At 46.1% G+C, this 23,873-nt stretch overlaps 1 protein-coding gene across 1 annotated transcript in view; it reads left to right on the forward strand.

Moving 5' to 3' along the window:
* Nucleotides 1-22,983, forward strand: part of Sv2c (synaptic vesicle glycoprotein 2C) — a 174,949-nt gene extending 151,966 nt beyond the window's left edge. Inside the window, exons 11-13 of the mRNA XM_057790024.1 lie at nt 659-862; nt 1,294-1,453; nt 15,573-22,983. Of these exons, the coding sequence (XP_057646007.1) occupies nt 659-862; nt 1,294-1,453; nt 15,573-15,756 (548 nt within the window). The 3' untranslated portion in view covers nt 15,757-22,983. The remainder of the gene's footprint in view (nt 1-658; nt 863-1,293; nt 1,454-15,572) is intronic.
* The last annotated feature ends 890 nt before the right edge of the window (nt 22,984-23,873 follow it).

Here is a 23,873-nt window from a genome sequence, read left to right on the forward strand (position 1 = left end):
AGCAGAACCTAGCAACATGTAAAATCCTTCTTGGAGAGATAAGTTCAACAATAACAACAATAAGATGCAAAGAAGGGATGCTGGTGACCTTCACTGGACACTGACCTTCAATCTTCTGTGAATTTATCTTACATAGACCTTAAGTTATAAACGCAGCTTCAAGGACTCAAAGAGAGTCCTATTCCTTCTGTGTGCCTCAGAGCTCCTAAAAATGGCAGTGATGAGGTCAGCCTATGCATAATTGAAGACAAATTGTTTTATAATCATATTATATAGGACTTATTACTTTTAAAGACGTTGGTCTTTGTGTAACATGGTAAATGTAAAGTAACATTGTAAAGGTGTAAGCAATAATATGGTTGGCAAAGGCCAACCATAGGGAATGGAGATAACTGGAAACTTTAGTTAATTCAGTCCCTTATCCAACAATGGAGAGCTCCACGCTGCTACTTTGTAATGTGAGGTCCCAGACTAGCTTTCATGCTCCAGCAAGGAGACACAAAAAGTCAAGCCAGCCTCACTCAGCCGTGGGATCATCAAGGAGCTGGCAGTACTGTGATTCTATGCTGAACTCTCAGTGGGCTTTCTGCTGCCACCCAGATCTGTCACTTGTGCCTGGCAAGAGCTTGATAGATTTTATTCGTTGTTGTTTCTACAGATTTTGAGCCATATAAGTTCATCGACAGTGAATTTCAAAACTGCTCATTTCTTCACAACAAGACGGGATGCCAGATTACTTTTGACGATGACTATAGTGCCTACTGGATTTATTTTGTCAACTTTCTTGGGACGTTGGCAGTGTTGCCAGGCAATATAGTGTCTGCTCTGCTGATGGACAGAATTGGGCGTTTAACCATGCTAGGTGTGTGCATATATTCCTGGAAAGAAAAAGAGCTGCCCCTGTGATCTAGAGAGAACCTGTGTCTTACCTTGTTCCCTGTCCCTTTAGAATGCATATCCATAGAAAATCCCTTAGACCTTTGTCGTTAGGACTGACCTGTAGTAAAAACTGTGTCTAATTACATTTCATATGAGCAATCCCCATGAGTTACAGACTGAAACACTCATTATGTGTAACTAGTGTGTATTTTTCCATTTAAGTAGATGAGTAAGGAATGATGGCCTTTGGTAAATGTCACATTCAAACAGGTGGATACCCTTGAACTTAAGTCCTAGTGAGCCCAGTCTACAGCTTCCCCATGGAACTATCTGCTTGAGAGCACTCCAAGACCCACAGGTCCTCTCTCTACTGGGATGACAGGAAACACTTGATCTTTTGTCCTCTGTTGGCAGGTGGCTCCATGGTGCTCTCGGGGATCAGCTGCTTCTTCCTGTGGTTTGGCACCAGCGAATCAATGATGATAGGCATGCTGTGTCTGTACAATGGGCTGACCATCTCAGCGTGGAATTCCCTCGACGTGGTCACTGTGGAACTGTATCCCACAGACCGGAGGTAGGCTGATGCGGGACCACTGACAGGTTGTAAACGGAGAATGTGCGTTGGTTTCCTGGCTGCCCAGACCCGAATAATCACACAAAAACTATGTTAATTACAACACTGATTGGCCAGTGATGTAGGCATATTCCTGACTAGCTCTTACATCTTAAGTTAGCCCGTCTCTATTAATTTGTGTATCATCATGTGACAGTGCCCTTCCAGTAAGGTTCTGAGCGTCCTTCTCCTTCGTCAGCTACATGATGTCTCTCTGACTCAGCCTTCTTTCCTCCTCTATCTCTGCTAGGATTTCCCACCTTGCTATATTCCACACTGTCATAGGTCAAAGTAGCTTCTTTATTAACCGATGGTAATAAAACATATTCATAGCATATAGAGGGGAATCCTACATCAAAAGGTCATTACAGAGATAAGCAAACTGTCTCTCACAAGGCAGTGAAAATCCACAAAATACCTAGCTTATGAACTTGTAGATTTTGCTTGTATCTTTTAAAAAGATTCCTAGCAGGAGTTAATAGGACATTACAGAAATGTAATTCTGTCCATGATTTCACATGTTGGCTAGTAATAACATTGAGCTGTAATGTCACAGTGAACATTAGAGTTTAATAGCCTGTCTTGGCCTTCATTTTGAGTACTTATCAGTCCTGTGAGGGTCATTACCTTAGATTTGCAGGTACCTGTACTAGCAACTATAAAGAGGTAGAAGGTGTCTCTTGATCTTTCTAGTCTGTTGGAAGAAAGCCTGATATATTGATAATTATAAGAAGGAGGTTGGAGAGATGGTTCAATGGGTAAAGCACTTGCCATGCCAAGTGTGAAGACCTAGAACCCACATAAATAAATGTAAGCACAGTAACACCCATCTGAAAACCCAGTGCTTGAGATGGGAGGCAAAGATGGGAGGATCCCCAGAAACTCGCAGGCTGGCCAGCCTGGTGCATGCTGCAGGGAACAACCTAGATATCCTTTCTCAAACAAAGTGGAAAGAGGGAACACCACCTGAGGTTGTCCCCTGACTCCACAGTGTACTGTAGCTTACTCATATTTGTGCATACACACAGGCGCACGCTCTTTTAAAAGATTTATTTATATCTGCATTGGTGTTTTGCCTGCATGTGTGTATATGTGAGCATGCCAGATCCCCTGGAACTGGAGTTACAGACAGTGTGAGCTGTCATGTGGGTGCTGGGAACTGAACCCAGATCCTCTGGAAGAACAGCCAGAGCCCTTAACCACTGAGCTATCTCTCCAGCATCCCCCACATACTCTTTTTAAAAGGAAGGCTTCCACAATAGACATGGATACTTTGGACATCATATCAGAGAGGGCTGGGTAGAACCTCAGCAGTCGATAATTATATTAAATCTTAGAAGTCCTGTTTTGCCATTTGGCATGAGCTGGAATACATGCCCTATGCCATCTTTTATTTCATGCAAAATTCTCATGTTTTATCGCCTTGAAAGTCCTCTGCACTGAAATATTCTGTAGCTTTTGAAAAGAAAGGGAGCCCTCCCCCCAAAAGAACTACATGGAGACATTTGCAGTCTTGATCATTACTGATCCTATGTCATCCCTCTGACTTCATTCTCTCCACTTATTAACCACCCCTAGGTACAAGGCAGACTCACGAATTTATTCCTCAGAGCATCTTTACTTCTTTCCTGGCTTATAACACCTGTATTGGTACCCATATGCCTAACTTCCTATAGAACATCCAAAACACAAGAACCTAAGATACTGCTTATCAAACATTGCCATTCACCTTCTTAGTAAACTCTCTATCGTGTTCTTAGGCATTGAGAAGAACCATACGAGCTGCACACAGCATCCCCTTGACCCAGCCAACCTATGTGCACTCTCTGGGTAGTGAATGCACTGAGTTTTCCTTCATCAGCATCTCACTATGAAAACATTGGGCATTAACTGCTACATTTTATATCATGCTCTCTGTGTTAAAGCAAGGCTCTAAGAGACTCCCTCCCATTTGTTTTGCATTGTCTGAGTTTGACAGAATTCTATGGTCGTATAACTCATAGGAGGATGCATGATGAGCATTCTCTTGGGGAGGGGCACTGACTTTAAAAGGAAAAAAGAAAAACTCAAGAGTCGGGCAGACCTTTCCTGTGACCAGCCTGCCCCGATTGTGTCATTGGAAAGATAAAAGACCAAGTAAAGAGAAGGTGAGCTTGCTGCATGTGCTCACTTGGTCCTCCAGGACAGAAGAGGGCAGGAAGGAATTGGATGTACAAGAACTGGGTAAGCCCTGCGTGACGTTTCCTCTCCATGGAGGACAGCCACTTGTCAGTTACATGCACAATTACCTGTGTATACAGTTACAGTGTGGTCTGGTTGGGTCACTGGGAGGAAAGGACATGGTGGTTGCTGTGTCAGGGAGGGTTTCTTTGAAGACTAGTGTCTGACTTGAAGATGAGAAGAGCAGGGTAGTCTGAGAAATGCCACCTGAAAAGCCTTGGAAGGCTGTGTAGGCAGGGAAAAGCCTTGGAAGGCTGTGTAGGCAGGGAAAAGCCTTGGAAGGCTGTGTAGGCAGGGTTTTCCTGTTCCTCAGCTGCTTCCCAAATAACTGACTCGGAGACTTAATATAAGTTATAAATGCTCGGCCCTTAGCTCAGGCTTGTTACTAATTAGCTCTTACAACTGAGCCCGTTTCCATTAATCTATGTGCTGCCCCGAAGCTCGTGGCTTTCACCTCTATCCTATTTTGTGTGTCCGACTTGTTCTCTATCTGGCTGGCGACTCTTCTGACTCTGCACTTCTTCCCACCATTCTCAGTCTGGCTGTCCCACCTATACTTTTTGCCTGGCTGACAGCCTGTCAAGTTTTTATTAGCCAGTGAGGAGTAGTATATATTCACAGTGTACAGAAGGATTATCCTACAGCAAGGAAGAGAGCTAGCAAAATTCAGCAGAAACTCAGTCGCAGAGATCAACCCATTGATCATGCCCTGAGGACAATAAGAGGGGGCTTATAGAGAAAAAGACAAAATCAGGCATGGGTTGGGAGCTCATGCTAATGCCCAGAGAGGAGGCAGGAATCTTACTTGCATTGCACTCCAAAGAGGAAGATGTGATCTAAAGAAAATGTAGATGAGAAAAAGGAGAAGTCAGAATCCCACATGTTGATGGATCCTGGGGAAAAAGGATAAGAAAACTGTATAATTGGCTATATATTGGAATGGGGGAAAGAAGTTGTCAAGGGAGGCTCCTGTTTCTGCTTGCACAGCCGACCGGATGGTTGTACCATGTTGAAGCAGGGACACTCTGGAGGAGCAGAGCATTCCGACTGGAGTCAGGGAGATAATGAGTTCCATTTAGAGGAGGTTGAATTGCCGTGGCTTCATAGAGCTGTCCAATGGGCGTTTGAATATTTACATGGGAAGCAAAAAGATACCTCAACTGGGGATAGAGCCACTGACGAATTGATCCAACAGACAGTTAGGGGATGCATATCATGGGCCAGAGTGGTGTCAGTCACCGGGGTCCAGTAGTGGTCAGACTGCAAGCCTAGGCTTGATGGAGCCTACACTCTGGTTGGGAAAAAACAATAAACTACTAGATAAGTAAAGTAGACATAGAATATCAGCTGGTGCCGAGTGCTGTAGAGAAAAACAAAACTACCCAGGGGCATGGAGAACGATGGGATGGAGGAAGGCTGTGGTTGCCTCCTAGGAAATGTAGGTGACATTTGAGTAGGTACTTTGGAAGAGAGCTTTCATGGCACAGGTGACAAGGCCCCGAGGGTATGAGAAGGAATCAGCTAGAGAAGGGGCTGAACTGGACATATCCACATTTCAATGTCCCCATCCTCACCTTCTCTTCTTAATCTCTCTTCTTGTCAAAACAAGTCCTAAGTGTAGCCATGTGGCCTTGTGTGCTCTGGCACATTTTCCTTTTTTTTTTTTTTTTTTTTTTTTTTTGGTCTTTCATCTAGTCAGTGGCTTTCTGCTGCCACCATGTGGCCGACCATGGCGGAGTTCTTCTGCTCACACTTTCTAGTCTTTCAGCCTTTCCCTCCCTGGAGCTCAGGCCGGGAGCCACACCTGGGAGGTGATGTCTTCCAGGCTCACACAGTCCCTGAGCAGGCCTGTCTTCAGAGTACAGATCAGTCCTGCACTGGGTTTCTGCCTTTCCCCAGCCTCCTCCTTCCTGCGCTCTCACGTGTGCACAGTTCAGCTATGACCCCGGAAAAGGCTTGAAAGGAAAACCCTGGCAGTTCACACCGGTTAACCTCTGCTGGTACTGATGGTCCCTGCTGTCACCCAGATCTGTGGGATTTTTCTCGATCTCAGTGGGCTAACGCAAACCACCGGCCAGAGTTAAACCCCTAACTCCCTCCCCTCGGGACGGTTCCAGTTCAGACAGGCATTTTCATTTCCTTCCCACAGCCAACCGCTAACCCTGATCTTTACTGATCATGGGTGCCTGTAGGGAGACCATTCATTCAGGCAGCTGTGCCTCAGTGGGTCATTCTACTGCAGCATTCTCTCTGTTACCCCATCCTCTGCTGGTCTATAATGGCCTCTTATTTATTTGTTTGTTTGTTTGTTTGTTTATTTACTTACTTATTTATTAGATTTGATATGAAGGACTCTTTGAGCTACCTAACCAACTTACGTATTCCTGGTTGACTTTTCTCTGTGCGCCATATCGTCTCCTTATATCTGTTTGCATTTTTCCGTACATTTACATTTTGGCATTGATCAGACAAGTCAGGTTCTTTCTGTCTCTGGCAGTTAAACATAGCACTGGAGAGCTGAGCATGGTAGCCTGCGTCTATAATCCCAGCACTAGGAAAACTGAGGCAAGAGGATTGGGACTGCAAATTTTAGACCATGGGCTGAATACAAATTCCAGGCCAGCTTGAGCTACGCAGCAAAACCCGTCTCAGGAAGGGGAACGTGAGGGGATGGGAGCACACACTGCCTTTACCAGTCTCACTACCACAGCGTAGTGCCAGCGAATCCTGATGCGTGGAAACGGGATGGATGAGAAGCAAATGAGGGAAGCATCCATCGAGCCAGTTCGTGAGCTCTGGGGAGTCTCCTCTCTCTTCTCCGGGTACTGAACAAGTCCTGGCATGAAAGGGCCACAGCACAGACACCATGATGTAGTAACAGCACAACCACCGGCTTGTAAGCTCATCGAGCATGTGTGTTCTAGGACCTGGAGTCATACCAAGAGTACCATGTCACTTGTCTGAGTCTGCTGGACTCAGGAGATACCTGACTGCCCGTTGTGCTGAGGGCGGGGCATTCTTTCCAATCAGCTGCATGTCTTAAGCCCTGCTCATATCACCAATGAAAACCCACCCTCCCCATGCCAGCTTCTAGAATGATGCACCTACTGCAATCCTTGCCTGCCCGCTGACTTCTGATGAACTGCCTTTAAGTGCTGTGCTGTTCCTTAGTGAACCACACCATTGAGCACATGACAATGGGACTTTAGTTTACTGTTTACTATCTGACACTAACGAAGGAATTGGTTTCTGGGGAATAGGACTTTGCCTTCTTCATTCGCTGAATGAATGAGATACACTTCTCAAGTTGAGCGTGGTGGTCCATATACCAGAGCTTAGAAGTCAAAGTGGGGGAGGTGCACAAGTTCATGGCCAGCCTAGGCTACATAGACTCTGTCTCAGAAAACAAACAAACAAACAAAACTCATACAAAAAGAGAAGGAAATAATCTTTGTAAAATTTACCTGGGAATAGACTATAGTGTTCCCCCACGCCTGAGGCCAAGCTCCCTCACTTCTGAAGTAATTCACTTAAACCAGTTTGGTTGACTTTTTCCGCTGACCCCTCAGTGTCCCTGTTCCACTGACACCACTGTAGTCCTTGATCTCTGCACCTGTGGTTGTCAGCTTCCTCCCTCACACAGCATTGCCTGCTGGGGACGTGTTCCTGCTCCCGCCACTGCACCGGTCATGTCATAGTTAGGGTTTCTATTGCTGTGAAGAGACACCGTGACCTTTAGGAGCCATTTCCTTTCAAGCTACCACTACATGTGGAGGAAAGAAAGATGTTCAGAACCCAGGTGCAGGTTTTGTTAGAAATCAGCTGAACGATGGGGGCAAGTCATGTTGCCTTCCAGGGCCTTGTTTTTCTCATCTGTGAACTGGACAACAATGAGGTGCTGGGCTGAGTATTTCACACATTAACTTTACCGAGTGTTCTGCAAGAGTAAGTCTAGGGTACCTTAGTCTCGACCCCAGATGTCATATTCAGGAGTGCCGTTTCAGGCCAGGTGACAGGCATAGGTCCCTGCCTTCTCAGGAGGGACAGGTCTCAAAGGCACAGGTCTGGGGTCTGTGTGCGGGAAGCTTTCCTGGAGCCAGCAGGGTTGGTGGCACATGCCTATTGTCCCAGCCCTTGGAAGACTGAGATCAGAGGTTGAATGCTGAGAACTGCCGAGGCTACAGAGTGAGTTCCAGGTCAGTCTGGATGATTTAGTGATCAAAACAACAGCAGCAGCAGCAGCAGCAACAAACCCTCAAATCCAAAGCAAAACAAAACAAACCAGAAATCCGTGGGTTGCTGGGCTGCACAGCAGCGTGGATGGCTCTTGACCTTGGATGAACCTCCATTTGCTGCCCAGCATTCTTGGTCATTCTGTTCTTCCTCCCCCTGGCCCAGGCCCACACTTTCTAGCCAAGTTTATCGGATTCAGTGATAAGACACAAAGGCTCTCATTATTACCTAGGTTTCATGGTAATATTTTATTTCGGCAGGTGCAAGCAACAGGAAGCCTCTTGAGTGGGGAGGGACTTGGGCGGAGATGGACAGCCACCTTGAGCCTAGGGAGTCTGCTCAGCCCACAGCGTATGGGGAACTTTCTCTTCCACCTGAGGGAGTGAGGAAAACAGATTGAGGGGGGTTCAGGCTGAACATCGTGTAGCCTCATTGAGGAAGATGCTACCCGTCTCAGTAAAACAAATATTCTCCATAAAATATCAGAAAGCAGAAAAAGGACAAGTATGTAGTTCAGCAGTAGAGTCCTGACTCACATGTACCAGAGTCTGAGTTTAATCCCCACCACTCATAAAGAAACAAAGAATAAGCAACTTAACCTAGCCTCCTGACTTGAGAATACAGACTGATGATTTTCTCTGCAAGAAACAAGACATCAATATACAAACATCTTCCAACTAGTACCCATTGAAATGTCCAAAATTGTCCATTTGAATGCTTCAAAAATCTACTTCTAACATACTTGGAAGCATAGGAAATTGCTCGTTCTCCAAGTATCACAGGCGTCCTCGTACCCTTGAGAAGGGTTAACAGTGAGCAGCTGCAAAGACTGTGCAGCCCCCTCCAGATGCAGTTGACCTACCCGAGCTAACTCTGTATCGTGAAATGCCCAGGGTTGCAGCGGGCAGTGAGAGAGCAGTGTGTAGGCAGAAGCCTCAAGAAAGCAACCATGCGGAACTAGGAGAGAGCAGACACTGAGTTAGGGAGAAACTGGCCGTGCATGGCAGAATAAGCTAGTTATGATATGTGGAAAGGAGGCTGAATGGCAACAGGAGCCAGTGTGGTGGCTCGTGTCTTGGAGTCCTCAAATTCTGAAGCTGTGACAGGTTTGCTGCAGGATAGCCTGGGCTACAGAGAGAGAGACCTTGTCTCAAAAAAACACCAAACCGAACCAAACAAAACAAAGTGGGAAGGCTCTGGTGGGGGTGATCACAATATATTGTAGCACAGGCTACACTAACCAGGAGGAGTCCTTCCCTCTCAGTTCTCACCCATCTCTCCCCTCTCACCCACCTCATAGACACGACATGAGCTCCCAGTGTCCTCGAAGCATCATCCTCAGTGCTTATCCTGGCAGCTCTATACTGCCTGACGCTCCCCAGCGAGCACAAAGTCTGCTGTGTATCTGAGAGTGTTAGCTGCAGGATAATCGGTGTTACCCCACATTTGAAAGCCTCACTAGCCAAAGGAACATAGAGAGAAATGATGGTTACGTGCTACATTCAAACATAAACAACATGAGACAAAACTTCATACCAGTGACTTTTAAAAAGAAAGATCAATTGTATAAAAGCTTTGTCTGTGATAATTTGTATGGCTGGAAACGGGGCAAAGTGTATTCAGAGAGAAAAAAATGATTTGTTGGCGAAGGGGAGGAGCGATGCATGTTTTCTTTCCTAGTTAGTTTCCTTTATTGTTTAATTGTACATCTAAGTCAGTTTTCAAATGTAAACATCCCTGGGAAAGTAACAATGTTCTCAGTCCTGGACACACCTTGTGGTCATAGAACTTCTGAAAAATACCAGTGCCTAAACCCCAAGGGAGCAATAAAATCAGAGCCCCTGTGAGTGTAGCCTTTGTCATTGTGGTTGTGTTTTGTTTTATGTTTCTGCTTTGAGATAGGAAATCACTTATGTAGCTCAGACTGGTCCTGCATTTGTTGTGTAGCCCAGGCTGCCCTAATCTTGCAGTTCCCCTGCCTCTGCTTCCCTTGTGCTGGGCTTATAGGCATGTGCTCCATATCCTGGTGGCGTGGCTGTTTGAAAAGCTCCCAAGTGCGCTCAAGTTTGAGTGGTATCAGAGAGAGTTCATACCTGACCACATACCTTAGATCAGTCATTCGGCCATCCTAAACCTAGGTTGGCAACAGCTGTGTACAAAGGCAGGAAACAGGAGCTTAGGGCTGGAGAGAGATAGCCCATTTGGCATTAAAGAAATCTTTGGGGCTGTGGTAAGGTGGACTGAATAGGTACCACGAGATAAAGCAAATGAAGGGTGTGAGAAAGAGAGTCCCCTGTCCTCATATTGTCCTTCACCGGAAGATCTCCACCTGTCCCAGCGAGGCTGGCCTTGTTCTCATGCATCCCTTCCGGGACATCTCCACTGTTTGCACCCACCCCAAGTCAGACATTCCCCACCATCTGCCCGGACCCTTATGCCAATGGCATTTTTCAAAGTATGCACATGGTGTGTGTGTGTGTGTGTTGTCACCATCTGCCCTCACCGGCTTCAGCGAAAAGAGAGCCTTCAGTTCTGTGGTCAGTGCCTCATAGGACAGTGCTTGGCATGTAAGAGACGCTCAATTGATTGATACCTGGCATGATGGTGCACACCTGTGATCTCGGCACTCAAAGATGGAAGCAGGAAGATGGAGTTCAAGACTAGCCTTGTAATAGACAAATGAAATTAAAAAGTACTTAATGAGTGATAATTAAATTAATATAAATAAATGCATAGGAGAATATGTACATAGGGGTGTGTGTGTGTGCACCTAAGATGAATTTGCTTTACAAATACTCAAGGGTGTTTAGGCCAGTTAGCATTACAGTTTGTGAAATCGAACAGGTTCAGTGTCAAAATCGCTCTGGCATTGACCTGGGAAACTAGCCCTTGTTCACAGTATTGTTTCTGAGACAAATGAAATCCTTGTGTGTTTCCAGATGAATGTTTACGTCGAAATGTAGCCTTGATTTAAGCACAGCCTGTACTTTCCCAGATGCCCCATGCTGAGTCTTGAATATTCTTTTTATAACGTCTATGGATCATTTCCCTGGGCCGGCAGGAAAAAGCTCCTTCCAGAAGCTCAGCCTAGAAGGCTTCCCTTTCCCTTTTAGCCGGTGACATCTGTGAACAGAGCCTGCACTCCACTATTCCAGACCTTGGTGAAGTGCATCAATTACTTTTTCCCTGATAATTTCATCAGTAGATGGGGCGGGCATTTAGCATGTTAAAGCCAGGGCTAACCCTGGTACCTGAAGCATGCTAGCCGTGGCCTGAAGTCCTACAGTTCTTCACTGTCTTCCTTTCATCTGAAACATAAGCAGCCCTCTGCACCAAAGTACGAAGAAAGGAGCTGACTGTTAGCACAGTGCTAGTCCCCCTCCATCCACAATGGAGCCACAATCTCTTCACAATCTCCATTAAGACATAGAATGGGGCTGAAGAGATGGCTCAGCAATAAGAGCACCAGCTCCTCTTCCAGAGGACCCGACTTTGATTCCTAGCGCCCAACACATAGTTTACAATGGCCTTAACTCTGGTTCCAAAGGTTTAGACATGCTCTCCTGGCTTCCTTGTTGCATCCAAGTGTCCATATATTATAAAATAATACAATAAAATTTAGCTAAATGAATCATAAAACAATGTAGATAAACTAGAACCCACTCAATGGTGAAATCCTCCAAAGAAGCAGCCACGTTTCTCCTTGGGGGTGAGCACCTGGATAGAATGGGGAATGTGGTTAGCGTAGGGAAAGGATTTATGTGTTAAAGATGTGTGTAAGCAGTAAAAAGGAACAAAGTCTGGCAGGAGAGAAGTGCAGAGGGCAGGGCTTAGAGAGAGAGAGTTCTCTCTCCACTTTTGATGCTTGCTGGGCCAGAAGAGGCAGAAAAACATCTTGGTTTGAGAAAGAATCCGGGGGCCAATCTGCTGCTAAGAAGTTAAGCGGAGCTCCTTGAGCTTCAAGTCCTTCGCCCTCAAGGGACGTGGTAAACGTGAGATGACAGGCAGAAGCAATGCCCTTGCTTTAGGGAGAAGCAGAGATGAAATGAGTGGAGGCTGTACTGCAGAGAAAGCAGATAGCCCCTAGGAAGACTTGCTTTGGAGACGGTTTTCCTAACACAGCTGGGCCTCGGATGCATCAAGCATCCCACTCTCCAGCTGCAGATATCTGAAGGAATAATTTATGCTCTCAGAGAAGGGCAGGCACGATTTCTTAAATGCTGACACTGAATTTTCCCCTGAAGCATTGCCTCGGCTTGGGGAATGAAGATGGAGATTGTTAAGAAATAAGGATTTGATCATCTCCATTAGACTCCTTGGGGACCAGATGCTCCCAGTGCCAAAATCATCTTTGCCACCCAGACATCTCCAGAAGTCATCCAGTTCCCAGCTCCAGTTACAGTGATGTGAAGGGACAGCCCTCCACTTTTTATACCCTGTTCTGGGTCACAGCAGAGGGTCATGGCTTGGTGACATATGGTTCCTCTAGTCTAGATGTAAATCCTACATGGGTCATTCTGAAGCATCGGTGTCCAAGACTTCATCATAGCAGGGGGATGTTTTCCTTTTTCTTATCAGCGACACACACATTCTAGCTGTTTTCCCTGGCAGGATGTACTTTATCTGAACACCAGAAGATGAAGTGACAGTTCATACAGTTTGTCAAACAAGGACCAAGGCGAGCCAGGGCTTGGGAGGTGGCACTCAGATTTTTAGGGCAATAGAACCAGTCTTCTGAGTGCTGCCATATTGTGTGGCAAAGGTCATCATCTGTTTGTACATCCCTATAGGAGGACCAACACCCAGAGTGAGTCGGGTGTTGATGGTGAGTGTCCACTAAAGATGATGTTAGTTAATGCTAATCCATCAAGGCACTTGGATAGAATGGGGACCTGGCTTCTGAAGGGACCGTGTTTGTATAGGATAAGGACGGATGTGTTAAAGATGTGTCTAAGCACTGACTGAGAACAAGGTCTGGCTGGAGAGGCATGCAGAGGGTGGAGTTAGCAGAGAGGCAGCACACCATATCCCTCTTCCCTTTGGGTGATGGCTGGGTGAGAAAAGAAGGGAAACCCTTGCTCTCTCTACACCTGTACTTTAGGTCGGGGGGTGGGGGCGGGCATTGAGCATGCAGGAGTTCTCTCTACTTATTTTGGGCTTGTTTTCGTTGCTTGCTGCTCCATTTTAGATGTGTGTGAGCCAGCAAACTCATTGGTAAAGTGTCTTAGCACCCAGTCTGGGCTCCTGAGCTCAGGGGTGAAGGGATTAGGGATATGGGTTCCTTTTCAGTGGAGGAGCAGGTGACTGGCTCCATAGGAGCCGCAATCCACTTTTCAGGTTCTGAAAACACACAGTGAAGAAAATCTCACTACTGTATGTGCTATGGTGAGTGGTTGTCAAGGGAAGCCCCACACCTACAGACTGACACAAGACACGGTCACAGATACACAGTGTACACTAACCATTTCATTCTGCAGCACACAAGGTTCAGCTTCCTCTCTGAGTTAAAAGAAAAAGAATCCTAAAATTGCTGTACGTTTAGTCTGCTTCTAATCCCTGCCAACACTCGGTGAGAGGCCAAAACACAAGGAACTGGTAGAATGTCAGAGGAAAACTCACATGCTCTCAGTGTCAGCGGGAGACAAAATCACGAGCAGAATTCAAGTTTCCTGCCTAGGACACAGAAAACCACCCAATACATGAATGCTAAATAGATGAAGATTTTTGTATTCCAAAGAGTATACATGTCAGGAGTGAGGGGAAAGCTAGGTGATTGATAGGACCGGCTTAGTGGGTCTGAGGCACTGGGTTCAATTCCCAGAGGGAGAAAGGGGGGAAAGAATTGAGAAAAGGTGGGGGATGGGAAGGAACAGAATGAGAAGAGAGAAGAGGGAAAACCTTAAGTGCCTGAGTGTCTTAAGTGCTAACAAAAACCAGACAAGATCTTTAGGCCCCACAACGATCTCTGTAGCATTTCCTCAGATCTGTCTCCACGGAGAATTCTGATGAAAATATGAGCGTGTGTGTGTGTTTGCGTGTGTGTGAGAGAGAGAGACAGAGAGACAGAGACAGAGAGAGAGATGTAGGGGATGTGTGCATGTTATGTGCATAGACACGTGGAGGACATTGGGTGTCATATTTCCTCATACTCCCCTGCTTTCTTTCCTTTTTTATTTTTGACTTTTGGACACAGGGTCTATTATTGAACCAGAAGCTCACCATTTTGGCTAGGCTGGCCAGAGAGTTCCTACATCTGCCTTTCTTTCTCTGCCCACCCCCCACATTAGCTTACCATGGACACGACTAATGGGAAAGCCAGTGTGCTCATAGTTTTCAGATTGGAAGGCACTTGGGATTTCAAACTTCTGAATGAAAGGTGTTCTACTAGGAATGTCTACACACATGTTCCAGACTCTTCTCTGAAATGGTTAGGGTCCCAGCCACGCCACAATACAGATGCTCAGACTGTCTTTGCTTTCTTCCTGCTACCAACAGCATTAGGGATGAAAGTCTGGCAGTTCTCCTTCTTGGTACCTCAGAGAGGAGAACACACCTCCATTATGCCTGAAAATTCAGTTGACTTAATTGTTTAAAAAATCTAGCTCATTATACTGACCTGGGAGCAAATACTTAGAATCCCAATTCTCAGGAGGCTGAGACAGGAGGATTACAGGTTCAACGCTAACTGATTCCCACAAGGTCTCTGATCGCCACATGTACTTCATGGTAGCCTGCCCTGCTCATCTTAACACACATGAACATACACACTAGATGAATGAATGAAAGATAAATAAGTATAAAAAATAAAATCTAGAATATTCATTTAGAAAACTAATAGGACGAAATTGGGGGAAAAAAATAAGTCTAAAGAAACCCATTGCCATATCATTGTATTTCATTCCGGGACAAAATTTGAAAATTCTTCTAAATACAGGTATCACTGAAATTATGGACACTTAATAAAACAAAATAGCAAATCACTTTTGTAAAGAGGTGAGAACTTATCAGGCTATGGTGGCACATGCCTTTAATCCCAGCACTTGAGGGAGGTAGAGGCAGGCGGATCTCTGTGAGTTCAAGGCCAGTCTGGTCTACAGAGCCGAGTTCCAGAACAGAGAAAATCCGTCTCAATACACACACACACACACACAGGGAGAGAGAGAGAGAGGGAGAGGGAGAGAGAGGGAGAGGGAGAGATTGATTTAGAGTTGAGAACTTGCTAGATCACCCAGTCTTACTCCCTGGGACCTTTGCCCTGGACACAGGAGGTGTCCGAAACTGGGCGAGCCAGCTTCTATCCTGCGAGGGTGTATATAGAATGACGTTGACTTTTACTTAGTAGAACCTTCCTTCCAACTCTCACTGGACCAAGACCGACCTTTTTAATTCCTTTCCAGAATAAGAGTCCCTACAGTAGGAAGAAGGTCCACAGGAAACTGGACACGCCCCCTACAGCTGGCTTCTCTGCCTCCACATTAGCTAACAAGCATTTAATTATCTGCACCACCGATATGCAACACAATCTACTTAAAAGACCGCTGAAAATGACTGCACGGGACATGAGGGTCTAACGCCGAACTCCAGCGTGTCATTTTCTAAACCTCGTCCGTGTTTCTTTCTCTTGCAGAGCAACGGGCTTCGGCTTCTTGAATGCGCTCTGTAAAGCGGCGGCAGTCCTGGGAAACCTAATATTCGGCTCCTTGGTCAGCATTACCAAAGCAATCCCCATCCTGCTGGCTTCCACCGTGCTTGTGTGTGGAGGACTCGTGGGGTTGCGCCTGCCCGACACACGAACCCAGGTTCTGATGTAAAGGAACAAAAGCCATCTCTTCCCACCATGGGTCGGTCCTCCTGCCTGATTCAAGGCTGCAGGGGTTTTTGTGTGTAGAAAAGCAGCCGAGTAGCAGAACACAAACTTTTGCTGTGACGTAAAGAGTAGCTGCGTGCGTATCGTCTTGCCCCTCCAATGTGACTTTGCACTGTTTTGTTTTTTCCAGGCATTGTTATCTTTTCCTAACTGTGATACTCCTGCCTCCTCGTGTCCCGTGGAAGTGTTCCTAAAATGTCCCAAAAAGTTAGGTTTTCCTGGGGATTCTGATCACTGACACTGAGAAGCTAAAAAGCCTGTTCTGGCCTAAGAAATAGACCCTGCCCCTGATGTGTGACTAACAGGAAGTTCAAGCTGGCATAATTGAGTTTGTGCTGAGGAAAGGGATTTCTTTTTTCTTTTTTTTTTTCCATACAGAATGATGTTTCCTGTTTACTTAGAAAAAAGGACACCCAGACACTCTAGCTGTTATAGCAGGGTGTGACCCCAAGCATGCCTGCGTGGGGCTCTTTCAGGCAGGACAGTCAAGGTGACTCTCCTAACAAGAAAAATTTAAAGTCTGACCCCAGACGGCAACAAAAGCCTGCTTGAGCTGCCGAAACCAGATTTTAGATGAAAGAGCCCTGACACATGTGAAGGCTGCAGCCCCCACAGTATCTGGGACTTGGCAGGTGGATTGCAGTGTTTGAAGATCCGAGATCCTCTGCCCTCTTTGCATTCCTTCCCAAGCTGCCCCGGAATTGGCCAGAAAGCAGATGCAGGGAAAGAAAGCCACTTCTTAAAAAGCCACATCTGCCTCTTCAATTCTGTTACACTTGTCTGGTCTCTGCTCCAGTGATTGGCAGTAGAAATTAGAAACTGGCAAGAAATTCACAACCAAAGCCATTTAAAAATGCCAAAGGGTATTTCTCTCAGTACTGTTTCTTGAGGGTCAAAACCATCCTCCCTCCTTTGGTCAACTGTCCACTGTCACTGTATAATCCCCATCTCCACAGCAGGTCCTGTCCCTCCAGCTTTCCCCGGCTATGGGCTCCCAGCCTTGTCTGAGCCCAGCCTTGTCTCTGGGTTGCCCCCCTTCTCTCTTGAGCAACCCTCCAGCAGGCTGGACAGCATCTTCTGGTGGATGCCTGTCTGTTTTACCTCTAGAATCTTCATGAGCGTGGAAGGAGAGGTTAGCGGGACGTTCCCACGGGCCAGCTGTCAGCTAAATGACCTTCTGGTCTCTCACTGACTGCCCCTCCCCCAAGCCCATTCTTTCATCCATCTTGGAAATCTGAAGGCTCCTTGTAGATGCGCGGCCTGTGATAACAGCCAGTATGTGTCCCATATCTAAATGCCCCTCTCTCTCTGACTCCCTCTGCCTTGTTGGAGGATGATCCTTGTTGCTTCTTTCCTGCTATTCCTGCTTGGCCACAGCCCTGGAGCTTCCAGAAAAGAGAAATTTTTGTTCCCACGAATCATTCCGTTCAAAGATGGCCCTGCTCCCTGGAGGCCCCCCTGTCTCCCCTCCCCTACCACATTCCCTGATCCCTCCTGGAGCTCGAATTCTGTGAAAAGCTCTTTGATTAACATAAGCCATTAATCCACTGTCCCCAGCAAGTAAGTCTGGCTTGGTGGAGGGGACAGCCTAGAGTTAAGATGGAAAGTCTCAGAGAGTAGTTCCCTGGAGATAATTTAGATACTCAGAGCCAGGACACCAAGGATATCAGAACAAAATCTGCAAAGGTGCCAGAAAAAGGAAAGCCTTTAAGATTAGGCATGGCTGCTTTGAAAGCAGGGACCAGAACAGAAGTCACTTCTGTTTCCTTTTCCATCCCTGGGAAACAAATGCATATTTTAAAAATCTCAGAAAGTATTTTTCACATTCTTCGTTGTCCATGTGGGTTCGGTCCCCCCTCCTAGTTACCCGTGATTTGTCTTCTTTTAAAAAGGCGGGGGGCGGGGGGAGCATGTTTGGGGCCCAGAGCAGATCTTTTGGATGAATGCGGCCTGTAAAGACAATGCTACAAAAGCAAAATAAGAATCCCTTATCTTCCCACGCAAAGGAAATACCGACATATACAAAGGAATTGCTTTCTCTACTCTCAAGTGGTAGTGAACTTACTGCATAATCAGATTGTCTCTATTCTCTGTCTTATAGTCCAACTACATCAAGTACATTCCAAACTGTAAGACACAGTTATGCAGAACTTTATCTGGATGCTGGGTTGGGTCAGCATGAGATGACCCAGCAGAACCTTGCTTTGTAAGACCTCTGCCATCATCTCCTTCAGAAGAACTGTTCTTGTCCATCTACCCCAAGCTTCCCAGGTGGCCTAAGAGGGACTCTTCTAATCTCTGGACAATCAGTGGTCACAAACCTTCTTGGTCACCACCTTTCCCACCTCCCATGTTGTTTCCCTCAGCCTTTTCACTGTGCATCACCTTTATTGTCCATGACAACGTCCTCGTTTCTTCCCAAGCATGTGGTGCGGCTTGTTTGGGTTTAATTAGAGCTTAAAAGGACATAATCATCAGAGTCAACAGAAGCCCCCGTTATATGAGTGTTAGATGGCACCAGGGCAGGCATCTGCCTTCCTGTTTAATGTATAGCAAAAGGAAACTGAAAGTTATTTCAAAAATGAAAGGGAACAGCCCCATCTGTACCTGTATTTGGAACTCCGTTTCTAAGATTTCCCCCATTGCTCTTCAGAATCAGTCCAGAGTGTTCCCCAGCTTTACTATCACCGAATCCTCTCAATATGAAAGAAAGCAAAACAATCAATAGCGAATCAGCTGCTCGGCACAGTGACTCCTCTAAGATGCTCCATTTTACATACTGGGTCTCAAGGCTCACACTCAGTCCTGCTTCCTGATCCATCTCACTCCTGAGTACTAACCCAAGACACAGTATCAATGGGGGCAGAGATCTTTCTGGGGCGAATCCATATGATCTTATCCAAAAGGTCAAGAATTAAGTCACTGGACATATTGGTCCTCAGTTCCCCCATCTGTAGAGAAAAAGGATGACTATTTTATTCTCCAAGATTCTATGGAATGAAAATGAGAGTAGCTTCATCGTATCTGTCTTCTACCGATGGGAAGCCCACCTTAGCGACATTCTGAAAATGAGGCAATAACCAAGTCTATAAGGAGAGCGGGAGTTGGCTTGGGAAGACCTCGTATCACAGGCTAGAACAGTCTTTATGTTGTCTGTGCTGCCCACACCTGGGGATTTGAAGTGTAGCTCATTTCAGTGCCCCTCTACTGCCATTGCCATCCACCCAGGGAATGCACAACCCCGGAAGACACACTACAGTTAGAGAACAACCTGATGGAGGTAGACCCGCAAAGGCTGTGTCCTCCAGCCCCATCCATCCACTTTACTGTTTTCTTGAAATCACCTTAAACGGATCTAGGCTATCAGGAGCAATGTTTCTCCATGACTTGACATAAATTGGTAGATGAAACGCTCCTTTATAAATCTCACCAATCAGAGCTCAAGTTTGTACCAAGAACTTATTTGTTTTCAGAATTCTTTGGGCATCAAGGGAGGGGCAGTGGGAGGCGTGGTGATGGCGGGAGAGTCCAGTGTTCCGTCGATAGGGTTCTAGCAATGAGATTAGTGCACCTGGGAAACATTCTAAACTCCAGGATTGTTTCCAGAGCATTCCGTGAGAATACTTTCTGATGTCTTCTGCCAACCAAAACAGAATATGATATTCTCCGGTTTGCTTCTATCTTATATCAAACAGGCTTTTTACCTATTTCTTCATCAAGATGCCTTATTTGTTCATATACAAAAGGCCCCGAAGCCAGGAATGTCTAGATTTGACCTTCACCTGGAATTGTAGACAACTGACCTATTGTTTGGGGCCTAGTGGCTGTATATCAGGTTTCTTTAAATCCCATATTGTGCCAAACTTAGACTAGTTACCAACCAGCCCTCACCCCCTAAAAAAGTCATGCGGGGACAGCAAAAGCACATCTACACGGCAGAGCACCCTGAAGGGGCCAGTGTATTCCGTCGTGTTCTTCTGTTGAGCAAAGTGTCTACTTTAGTTAAAATGTCTCCTGTAATCTGACAGAAGGAAGTGGTCAGGATCTTAGATGCATTGTGGGTCCTTTCCCTGTGTCAGGAAGCTGGCAATTCTCTGTGTACTGTGCTGTTGCTGTCACTATTGGCCACGCCCCTCTCAACAACCTCTCACCAACGACAGGCAAGCCATTGCCAGGGCTTCCTTCCACTTTTCTCGGCTCCCAGGTGCAGCTTAGCTGTCCCTGTAGTTTGAGCCTCAGGGTAGGCAGCCTGTGGGTCTGCTTAGGTCTTTGACTGAAGTGGGTGGAGCTGGGAGAAAAGAGAGTTGGGTAGATAGGCCCGTCTCTTCTTTCATGAGTGTATTGGCTAAGTTCTGGCTTACCATTGTGCTACGTGTTCAGGCACTGGGCTGTGTGCGGATACTTAACCCTCTGCAGTATTTCTTTAAGAATAGGGAGAGCCAGGAGAATGACAAGACAATCTCATAGCTTCTCACATTTCGGGTTAGGCCTCTGTCAATGTCTTCTGTCTCTAAGTTTTACACAACTTATAGCCTACAACAGGTGGTACAAGGACTATGCAGTGCCGGGGTGACACGTGACAGAAGAAAACCTTCTTTAGCCGGTCTTTGGGGGAGGGAGTACTAAGCAGTCCTGGGAACACAAGACACGTTCATGCATGTGTTTCTTCACAGGGTCTCAATGGGAAATTGCACTAAGCTATCATATAAAGAAGAGAGCTGACAGCAAAGATAGCCCGTGCCTTTCTAGAGCTGTTCATTTCTCCACAACAGTTTATTCCAGGGAGCTAGGAAGTAAGTGTGTTCCCCTCTGGGCATGCTAGGCTCTCTCTCCAGAGCCTCAGCAAGTCTGTCAGCTGGCGGCTGATCTCTGGCCTCTCCTCCCACCCTCCCAGGGGATGTTTCCTTTCTGGTGTTAGAGATTCGTGACTGAGTCACACGGTCTTGGGGACATCCAAAAGCGAAAGCGACTTTCCCCTTCTCTAGCCTCAGCAGAAAGCAGGTTGTGACCACAGGAGGCCATGGAGATTATAGGCTACAGTTTGAAATGGAGTGTGGGGTTGTTGCAGAGGATCTTGGGGGCTCTAGAGCCTTCAAGTAGGCAGGGCAAAGAGAGAGTGTAGTCACTGGCCCTCTGAAAGCCATGGGTGCCTTTCCTCTCATCTCTCTGTCCTCTGGGCAGCTCATGTTCACTTTCATTCTTTCATTAATCTTCCTTCTTCGGTCTTCTTGTCCCCTCTTCACCCTAGCAGCATCCAAGGTGAGGGTAAGCTTTCCCAAAGCACCAGGACTCAGGAATGGACATGTCCTTACCTTTCTGGAACACAGAGGATGGAGAACCTGGGGAGAAAGGAGTGTAGTGACAATGGTGCTGGATCCATGGGCCCCCTGGAAAGGTCTAGATTTCTTTTTTTTTTTTTTGGTTTTTCGAGACAGGGTTTCTCTGTGGTGTTAGGTCTAGATTTCCGATGTCCTCCTGGTCCTACACCCTAACAAGATCAGCATAGAACCAGAGGGTCAGAAGACATCCCTTGGCTTACAAAAAAAGCATTCCTCTCTAGGAGCATAGCATTCTGTGAGAAATCCCAACTCAGTACTGGAGGTCAGGTGCTTAAACTACAAAGGTTGCCCGTCCTCTGCCCGCCCTACCATATTTGCATGGCCCCTGGAGCCAAGAACATCCAGAACTAAAAAGAGACAAGAGCTTTCTGCCTTTGGTTCAGACTCAGGTAAGTTTTTATGCCAAGCTAAAAACCTTCCCTGGCAGCAAGGATATAGAGTCCTAAGCCGCTGCTTCAAGGAGCTCTGAGAAGGACTGGCCAGCCAGGACATAAGGGGCAGTGACATCTAAATCCAGCCAAGGCTGGGGACAGGCTCAACCCAGTTCCCTGGAGTCAGTTGTTTAAGCTTTAGAAATTTTAAGAAAGCCAGTCGAGAAATATAGCCATCATTAAAAGTTAAATAATATTAAATCAGTTATATTTTTAAAGCAATACATATTTAAAACTCATCACTTTCTACTTATTTTGCTACATTTTTCTATTAGCCATGCCCTTGAGGTAATATATGCCTAGTATGCCTCTATACCTCTATTATGGAAGTACTATGGAACCATGTCCTATTGGATGTATATTCTTGATGACAGGGTCAATGACATTATACTGAGTTCATCCACATTTACAGCAAGGAAAGTAACAAATGCTTTAGGTCAGACTCCTCCTACCCCTACAATAACCCCAGGCACTGGTAAACATTTACCATCAAATCATTGTCTGAAGCCCTAAAGAATACCTGGCTTCCTGCAACTCAGCAGGAGTGTGCTTTGCTAGCCTGCACAGAGCCCTGTGTTCACAGAGGTCGGGAGGTGGGGGAGGGGGAGGTTGGGCCTCCCAAGGTACAGACCCTTGGGCTTCCATTACCCATGAGTCCAAGGGAAGGAAAGATTTAGCAAGTACTCACGCCAGTTCTCAAAGGCGTCCTTCCGCATCCATATTGGCTCAGAATAGGACCAGCCATGCGAAGAACATCATGCTGGTGTTTCTTCAAGGAAATCAGCTGCTAAGTGCGCATCCCCAAATGTGGTTGTATATTCTCTGCTTGACCCAGGAGCACACTGAACGGACTGTGAGCTCTTTATCGATGTCTTAAAAGGAAATCCCTAGAGAGGTCCTTCCAGGCATGCTTCCACCTAGGTTGCCTGCTCAGGCTACAACTCCACCACCCTGCTTTTGGCAATGAGATCTGGCAGTGGTCCTGTCCTTGGTCAGGGTGTACGGGTGTTTTGGCTTTGTAGTCTTTCCCATTTCTATTTTCGGAGCTGTGTCTGATGTCCCGCTGTTTGGTCCAGTCCCTCTTGTTGTACTGTATATATGTGCTGCATGTGTGATCCTCAGTAACTCCCCTTTCGGGTTTCTGGAGCCCCCTTCTCGAGTTCAGCTCATCCTTCCGTGAACTCATCTTTCTGGTATGCTCCTCTGTGTCTCATTTCCGATTGCCAAAATGTTGGGCCAAGTGTATTTTCACAAATGTCCCAAGACAGCCATGTGTGTATCCTTGTGAAAGGGCATGCTCCGTGTGGGATGGCTCGTGTACAGCGTAAATCTATCACATGTGAAAGTGTGTATACATTTATATGCTGGATAGCTATCGTTCATGTAACAGCTACAAAGATATTTAATGTACATCAGATGAATAAAAGAGCATTTTTTGCTCCATTATATTCAAATAAAGATTGCTGTGTGGCTGCCTTTCTTTCCAGACAAACAACCGTCAGGGCACATCTTTTGCTGGGTGTGGTGGGGCAAGCTTGTGATCTCAGCGTTCAAGAGGTTGAAGGAAGAGGGTTTGTGAGTTTGAGGACAACCTGGGCCACATAGAGAGACCCTGTCCTAGGGAGGGGAAGGAGCAAAATAAAAGAACAAATATGAACCACATTATGTCTTTGGAACTAGAGAAAGCCAGTTCTTCTGGTGTAGGCCAGTTTTAGTTGCATTTGTAGGCTGGTTCCATGGGTACTGTTGTGCTGTTGATTTTATAGGAATACTTTCCAATGGTTACCTAGGGCCACTGTGAAGAAAATGCTTGGGGGGAGTAGGGGGTGGTGGTGGTGAGACAGATGCTTGTGTTATTTTACCCTAAAGCAAGAACAGTTAACAGATTTCTATGCGCACATCGCCTCCAATTAATTGATATTGACTGCTAGAACATTCATTTGAGAACAATGAGGGGAGAGAAGCTATATTTGACTATGTTCAAATTAGAGGCAGAAGCAAAGACGACAAAAGCTCATATTTACTGTTCGCCAAAGAAGACTTTACTGGTTTTAACACAAGACCTATGTTTCCCCTTGTTCTTTAATCTAGGGTCTTGCTGAGTTTGGTAGGCTACACTCCAAGGGATCCTCCTACCTCTGTTTCCAAGGTAGCCATGACTGCCAGCTCATATCATGGCATCCCACAAAGAATTTGGGTTTCTAATTGAGTATATGTCAGTGTCAATATATACCAATTTTATGCAAGTACCTGAGGAGAACTAAAGAAAACATTGGATCCCCTGCAGCTGG

This window comes from Chionomys nivalis, chromosome 15, assembly GCF_950005125.1.
Source record: "Chionomys nivalis chromosome 15, mChiNiv1.1, whole genome shotgun sequence".
NCBI classification, from domain to species: Eukaryota; Metazoa; Chordata; class Mammalia; order Rodentia; family Cricetidae; genus Chionomys; species Chionomys nivalis.